Raw genomic sequence first — 8,249 nt, 5'->3', positions numbered from 1 at the left:
TCTCAAATATGAACACTATTCGGTGGAGATGTGGCGCGTGTATGTGGGTTTGTTTGTGTGTGATCTTATTTTCAGGATGGCTTTGACGCGACGCAGATAATGATCTCTTTCACCGGCGGTAATTACAATTTTAATGTGGAAATTAGGAATAAAGGACCCGGTTTTATCAGGCGTCGGTATCGTCGCAAGTCAGACGTGTCCGAGTTTTAACCCTTTCGTTGCCGCGGTGATAAAACGAAGATGTGCGCCGATAACAATTCGACTTTGAATGGCGCGACACGACAAAGAAAACACGTATACCCCGTTATTATTTCCAAAATATAATTTAATGAGAGGAAATACTGAGATGAAAATAGAGTGAAGCATTTTCCAATATTTTAAACGTAAAAACACGCAACAGTAGGTAATTTTCGATTATTTACGTTTTTTTTAATTTAATTTTAATTATATAAATGAATTTTATTGAATACACATTTTTATTTAACACTAGCTGAACCCGACATTCGTTGCAATGCCACAATAACGCATGCCATTCCCGTCCCCATTTATGTTCTCGTTCCCATTTGTCGGAAAAATGCAGGTAATTCAATTGTTTGTCTATTTTACACTAACAACGCAGGTCGCATCGCGAAAACATTTCAAATTATTGCGTTGCAATGCCACTCATTCCCATTTTTCCCGTTTCCGTTCCCGATTTGGGCTATTTTTTTACCGTAAGCTTCCCGGACATGCATACAACAAATCCTGAAAGTTCCATCGTAATCAGTTGAGTAGTTTAGGAGACATTCAATTATATATACATATATAGATAGAAAAATAGTGGAATCAGTATAAATTTATGTATTGGGCAGTGTTCATTTATATAATAATAATTTTTACGACATCCTATGCAGACACTTTTGAGAAAATTAAAAAAAAATTCTAGCTATTTTTTTCCAAATTGCAGCTAAAAGTTGCTTAACTTATATATTTATATATATGTAAATAAAAATCTATGTATTATTTTTTAATTATAATGAAATATTCAAAGTCATTTGAAGTTAAAAATTAAAAAAAAATATATATATGTATATATATATATATATATATATATATATATATATATATATATATATATATATATATATATATATATATATATATATGTGTGTGTGTCTGTGTGTTTATTTGGTATTCTTTGTAAGGATGTTTGATAGGAAACAAATAAAACGCAGCTTATATGTACAAGAACAAGTAGTTTATTCTTTATAAGACAAATTATATGTCTTATTGCCAGCGTCTCTTGCGTACGCATGCCAACCCTCCATCACATACAATTCCAATGATGAAAAAGACATTTTCCAATGTTGAAAAATAAATTTAAAAAAATATATATACGTATTTAAACAAAATAATTATAAGTCGTCGAAGCATACGTAAGGCAGCAAAACAGTTTTCATATAAAAATTTATATTACAAGAATATGTATTATACATATATTACGATCGTATTTCATACGATATAAGTTCAGTTACAAATTAAAACCATGATAGTACACAGCGTCATTAACATGTTCGGAATATTTTAGAAAATTACTATACGTACGTACGCATGTATGTACATATGTATGTATGAATGGGAAAGCGTCGTGCAATATCTCCAAATTTGACCCTTTTATTGCGTCGACGCGTGTCTAGTGTGCGAATTAGCAACGCGATTTAATAATAAATTTAATTTGCAATTATAGCCTAGGAGAGGGGTTGGAAATTTGTCGTGTCCCGGACCGCCGTTCACTATTATTGCTGATCTTTATGTAGGAATGTCCAATCAAATTAGAACGAAGGAAATTGTCCACACGCTTATGTGCCTTAAAACACGCGCGCCACCGTGTTGGTGAAACTGGTCGTGTACGTGAAACTGCTCGTTTAAGGCCCACCGTTTCCACTTTGTACAAAGTAGACAAACTACATGTATATACATATGTATATTACAATATTTTATCCTCGAATATAATAAGAAAAGATCACCTTAAATCATGTCTACTGATTATGTAGTCTTATGTTATCTTATGTAAAATTAATTAAAGTTTTGTTTTGTTATTAATGTACTTAAATAACGTCAAAATCTTTTGTGAAGTCTTTGTGAAATCTGATGAGATTATTATAATAAATTTAATAAATTGATGCATTATTTTATATTCGAAATGTGTGTAATTTATTTAAAATTCAATGAAAATTCCATCTACTTCTATACACAATTAAAATTTAAAAGATTATTTATCAATTTTAATATTTATATTGAAAAACATATCTAAATGCCAGAAGTCCCTATTTGAGCGGGACTGTTCCAAGTTCAACAGACAAATCCCGAGTGCATCCCCTAGTAGATTTCAAGAAAATATCAAATTTCAATCGATTAAAATTTTGTCCTCAAAACAAACATGAAAATTGAATTTTTCTTCAATTGAAGAATTAACAAAATTATTCAATATTATTTGCAATGTTTACAATATTTTACTGTAGCAAATACGAAAAAAACAATGTATGAGAAATAGTTAATATTTTTTAAAATTCCGCTTTCAATAATTTGTATAAAATTGTGGCCCACATCTCAATTCTACATTCCTTTGCAATTTTATAGTTTTATTTAGTCTAATGAGTGCAGCCTTAAGAAATGAGAGAAACAAATTATTATTAAAAAGTGTAGAAGCTGAACGATTTATTGCAATTGTAATGACTTAAGAAAATTTTTATCAAGCAAAGCTGGCGAACATATTTTGAAACAAGTTAAAAGCTAGGAAAAAAACTTTCAATAAAACTGTTTTGACTGTATAAATTTTTGCATTTGAATCAAAATGTAATTCCTCTAATTGTATCCAATATATTTTATTAACTGGGATACCTGTGGATTATAATGTGACTATTTTTTATATGGTCTCTTCTACATAAATATATACATAAGTATATATATATATATATATATATATATATATATATATATATATATATATATATATATATATATATATATATATATATATATATATATATATATATATATATATACTTATCTACATACATACATATGTATATAAATAATTTAAAAAAAAATTCTTAACTTCTTCATTAATTCTTAAATTTATTTTTTTGTTGATCGTTCGAAAAAGTGAATGTCCCGATCTGTAATTTTTGAAATCTGGCAACCCTTTCTAAATGATACTTTAATAATTGTTAGATTTAAGCTAAAAGACTTTCTGGAAATTGTTTATCAAAATCTAAAATTTTAAATTTACTCAACCGTAACTTCGATATGGAATGCGCCAATATTTTTAGTTTTTCACCGTAATTTCGAACTTCAAATTTAAGCAGTTTCGGGTTTATTCTCTCAATCTTAATAATCGCGTATTCATGCAGTCCAACTTCAACTATGTCCCTTATAATTTCGTTCACAATTAATATCGGATTTTCGCTCTGTGGAGTTCTTCCTGTCAAAATTAACCAATTGGTGGACTCCTTTGTTCCATTTTGGAACACTCTGTACAGCGACTCATACAAATTCTTGTAGTGTGCCAGGTCTTTTTTTTGATTATTGACAATTTGCATCAATTCAATTATTCGTTCCTGTTGAACTTTTATCTGCATTTTCAACGCGTTTATATTATTTGGTGATGGAACTTGCCTGTTGCCTATATTAAGTTCCTGTATAGTAGATGCTGTAATTGGAACTGTAGTAGTAGATACAATAGTTTCAGTATTAGTAGATACAGTTGTTTCAGTAATAGCAGAAATATCTACTGCAGGCCCTAAAAAATTTAAAAACATATATTTACTATACATATACAACTCGATAACTTCTAAACAAATATGTATGTACATATGTATGTATGTAAGCTTTACCTTAAGACGTATTATACATTATATGTTCATCTACAAAACGTAAAATACATGTATTGTATGGGCGTTTATTTTATATTTATTTTAGAACGAAGTGGTTATTTTTCTTAAATAAATATGAAGTATTGTGTCATGAGGAATCCATAAAAAAATAATTCTAAAAAAATATTTATATGACGAGGTGAATTGAAAAAAATCGTACAAATACTACAAATCTGGAGCTTGAATTAAAACGAGTTCGAATTTTCGCATGATCACTATTGCTACTACGTATATAGATTACTGAAATTCTGAAATTCTAAAAATCTAAAACAAAGTTTTAAGAATTTTTATATTATTTCTTACGGATTCCCCAAGATTCATACGTCTAGGTCTTTTCCAACTCAAGCTGTTTCCGAATTCCAAAATTCACTGATTCCGATGTATCCTTTCGAGAATATAACAAACGTACTCTTTCAGAATTCAAACCGGCTAAATTCAACATACGTATGTACAATATGCATATGTATATGTATATTGTGCATGAGCTAATACACAATATACATATGTATATTGTACATATGTTCAATATATGTACATATACATATACATATGTATACCATGACAAGTTATTAATTCTGTTAACACTGCTGTAATGCATAAAATCAAGAAATATGTATGTATATGTATGCACATAGCACTACTTTGCATACAAATGTATAGCCAAGTTCAATTTACAAAAATATATGAAATAAAAACTTATACATTACCTCGACTGTGGTTGAATGTTTTCGAATAAAACGTCTCACCATCATCCAGAATTACCTTAATGTAAAAAATTAGGTAATCATTATTCCTGAAGTCTTTGCGGATCATGTCACACCAAAACTGCATTCCGTTATTATTAATATTTTTCAAAACTCCAGTTATGTTACAGTCGTCATCATTTTCAAAAAAATTATTTTGATTAGCAAAATATTCTATTTTTTCAACCGTTTTCGTTAAATATTTCAATTCGAAGCATATCCTCAAATCTCCAATAAGATCAGAGTACGCTGATACACCTTTGGTCCTGATTATTCTATCCGCATCTACTCCAATGACGATAAATGCAAATAAACTTATATATGGCAGCATTGGCAAAATCTTTGACATTTTTATAATTATTGGTCGATTTTTTGCGCGTGCACACGATGTAAAATGATGCTGAGCGCAGCTCGATCAGGTGCAGACTGACTCACGATATGTTTTATTTTAAAGATGGTGAGGATTGTTTTAACAGTTGCTTTTAAAATAAAAACATGGATGAAATATTCAACTGAAACCCGGCAATCTATTAAATTTTTATAGTTTTTATAAATATTCAAAAAAAATATTATTAAATTGTTTCTTTTATGTACGGCTAGTATATCATTGGTCAAAAAATAAATTATACATTAAAAAGCACAGTTTTAAAAATAGCTAAATAATTTTCAAATCAATGTATTATACATATGTATACCAAGGCTTGGGTCAAAAGCTATCAAAACATGACAAACGTACTGCGAAACTTATCAAACGAGTACATACATATATAAACACGTTTCAACAGCTACTAAGAGTAAAAAAAAGATGGATACGAGTGGTTTTTTACTTTATCTTTTTTTAATGCACACTTTAAAAAAATACAGTGTGGACAAACAACAGTGTACAGCTCATGAATTCAACTTTGCACAAGTACATACATACTATATGTATACATATGTAGATGTAATTTTTAACCTGTTGATGCCGGCTAGTTTCTAATGCACGTTCGCTTTTATACTACTTATATTATTGCCGCAAACTTAAATATTGTATCAGAGCTCTCCTCGCTAATCCTGTGTTTATGAATAAAGTATAAACATTTACACTTTACGGGATAATGGTTGGTGAGATAAGCCCCCCTACTCGCCGTGTACCTGAGTGCCACGACTGCAAACTCGCACGTGAATTATGAACGGGAATAACTAATAAGGCTACGACGGGAAATTTATTAAATTGCCATTGGGAGATCTTAAATATCTATTTAAAAAAATCATACGTATAAAATATTTATTTTTAATAGGGTTATTATAATACAAAATTGATCAAAATATTGGTAATTTTAATACTTACACTAATACATACTAATAATGCAGATATAAATACATATGTACATATGTACACATTCATAAGTAATGTGAAAATTTTCAACAAAAAAATTAGAAAAAAAAAAATTATTTAAGACTATATTTATGTGTACATACATACATACATATATGTAATACCAAACTAATGTTCAATAGTTATTGCATGCCTGATAGTATAATTCATTAGATGATAAAATAATAGAAGTAGTCAGTAATTATTTATATTTAGGACAAATAATAGACCATTAGTTCATAAGTACAGATGTCTGATAGTACAGAAGAATCAATAAAGAGACGTATGAAATTAGGGTGGGGTGCATATCAGTTAATGAACGCTGTTTTTAAATAAAAAATAACACTTTGATGAAAAAGAACTTCGATCAATGTTTTGCCAGTGATGAATCATTACTAGACTTCGGCTAACGCCACTTGCTTTTGGCACAAACAAGGGTCAATATTGTTAATTTCTTGCTTTTTTGCTCTCTTGCTTTGAACGCTAATAAAGCAATCTATTTTATGCAAAAGCAACTACGACTAGCCGCCCTTTAGTCATCACTGATGACGTATGGATGTGAAACTTGCACATTCAAAAGTCCAATACATTCAAAAAATTATGAAACTTTGTATGCTTATAGCGAGGTCAAATAGGAAACGGAATACTTGGGTGAGGAGAAGGGAAATGGTGAGATAGATAAAGTTTGCGCAAAATAGAAACTAATGGAATCGTGTGGGAGAGGCCTTCATCCAGCAGTTGATGATGAATGACTGTAAATGATGATGATGATGTATATATGATATTCGATAGGTACATACATACATACATATATATGATATTATATGTAGGTACATTCATATTTCAATAGAAACAATTTAAATTACATTAAAATCTTTTATAATACTTCTATCTGAAAATATTTTATGAAAGTAACCGTTTTATTCAGACGAAAAATTGAATATGATATGATCTTCAATATCTTCGTGTCTTTGTTCGAATATTAAGATTAAAATTTATCTTATTTAGGCTCAAATCAGATTTAATACTATTTATTCTACATCATTTATATAAATATGTATATTATAAGCAATGAATTGTTAATAGTTTTTCTGATGAAGTGCCCACCATAATTAAAAAAACGAATACTTAAGTTAAAAATTTATAATAAAACAACAACAAGACTATAGTTTTATCATTTCTTCTTCTTCTCCATCGTAGCGAACGTCAATTTGATATTGTGGTCGTGGATTTTTAGTATTCTTTGCTGTAACGTCGAACCAAATATTATATTAATTTCAAATTATTTCAATATCTAAACAACAAAATAAATAGTTTTTTAAAAAGTTCTTACGTCGTTTTTTGGTCAAGACTGTCGAATAAATCCTTTTTCCGTTTTTCAACGCGTACGTATAGTAGTTGACGGTATCTCCAGGTGCTATTTTGATGACGTTCGTCAGACACCATGCACCATCAACGGGCTCATTGATTTCACCGTGAATTTGACCTTCTTCATTTTCTTCTATTATGGAATTCACACTAGCATGGTATCCGAAAAGAGTCACTCCAGTTACATTCTTCAAACATATTTGAAAAGGATTTAAAGTTAACTTGATTCTGTTGGGTCGTATTTGTCCAGAGCAATGGTACACCAGGAGTAAACTCAAAATCGTCAACAATAGCTTCATTTTTAATTTAATTAGATATTTATATTGCAATACAGCGAAAACGTTCGTCGATTATAGTGAAAACGGACAAACTACTTTGCATTGGGCAACTTTTGCTATTTTTTGCTGGAACTCCCATTGCCATATAGCGTGAGGGTCAACTCAATGATTTCCATATGTTTATATGAAAAATAAAAAAATGAATACTCTTTCAATACATCATTACATATATTTAAAATTATCATTGTTTTAAAAATTGGGGCTTCATTTTCCTTGTTAATTTGCAATATACATATATTTAAGCATCTAGGTATGTATGTGAAAATAAATTAATAAAAGTACGCTCCGTTCTACCACCTTGCAATTTCTCGAGACTCGTTTCTTCAACTTTTCGTCTACTTGAACAGGAGTATGTGCATATATTGTATATAATTTTTTTTACATATGTTGTATATATTTTTTCTTTACATATGTATGTATTGTATATGATTTTTTTACATTCATATACATATATTGTATATATGTAACTACAGTTGAAGTGTATCTTCCAGTTGTAATATATTTTGATTAGTTGGAATATCTTGCATCT

At 29.3% G+C, this 8,249-nt stretch overlaps 2 protein-coding genes across 2 annotated transcripts; both read right to left on the bottom strand.

Moving 5' to 3' along the window:
* Window positions 1-3,129: 3,129 nt before the first annotated feature.
* LOC143910182 (uncharacterized) lies at window positions 3,130-5,446 on the bottom strand. The gene is made up of 2 exons (XM_077428548.1): window positions 4,622-5,446; window positions 3,130-3,781 (listed from the first exon to the last, which is right to left on the bottom strand). The coding sequence occupies exons 1-2, from the start codon at window positions 5,004-5,006 to the stop codon at window positions 3,216-3,218; spliced, it is 951 nt and encodes a 316-aa protein (XP_077284674.1). The 5' UTR covers window positions 5,007-5,446; the 3' UTR covers window positions 3,130-3,215.
* A 466-nt stretch (window positions 5,447-5,912) lies between these two features.
* Window positions 5,913-7,764, bottom strand: LOC143910183 (uncharacterized). Its single transcript, XM_077428549.1, has 2 exons — window positions 7,348-7,764; window positions 5,913-7,260 (listed from the first exon to the last, which is right to left on the bottom strand). Exons 1-2 carry the CDS (start codon window positions 7,679-7,681, stop codon window positions 7,178-7,180), a joined length of 417 nt encoding a protein of 138 aa, XP_077284675.1. The 5' UTR covers window positions 7,682-7,764; the 3' UTR covers window positions 5,913-7,177.
* Window positions 7,765-8,249: the final 485 nt, after the last annotated feature.

The sequence above is a fragment of the Arctopsyche grandis genome, chromosome 4 (genome assembly GCF_051622035.1).
Source record: "Arctopsyche grandis isolate Sample6627 chromosome 4, ASM5162203v2, whole genome shotgun sequence".
NCBI lineage: Eukaryota > Metazoa > Arthropoda > Insecta > Trichoptera > Hydropsychidae > Arctopsyche > Arctopsyche grandis.
The sequence above is the reverse complement of the archived record's forward strand: the minus strand, read 5'-3'. Positions and strand labels throughout refer to the sequence as shown.

Excerpts from the sequence above, each read along its gene's own strand:
- LOC143910182 (XM_077428548.1), bottom strand. The coding sequence starts at position 5,006 with ATGTCAAAGATTTTGCCAATGCTGCCATATATAAGTTTATTTGCATTT. Across the intron at positions 3,782-4,621 it reads AACATTCAACCACAGTCGAG|GGCCTGCAGTAGATATTTCT; the intron begins GTAATGTATAAG and ends TAAATTTTTTAG.
- LOC143910183 (XM_077428549.1), bottom strand. The coding sequence starts at position 7,681 with ATGAAGCTATTGTTGACGATTTTGAGTTTACTCCTGGTGTACCATTGC. Across the intron at positions 7,261-7,347 it reads AGTCTTGACCAAAAAACGAC|CAAAGAATACTAAAAATCCA; the intron begins GTAAGAACTTTT and ends TCGACGTTACAG.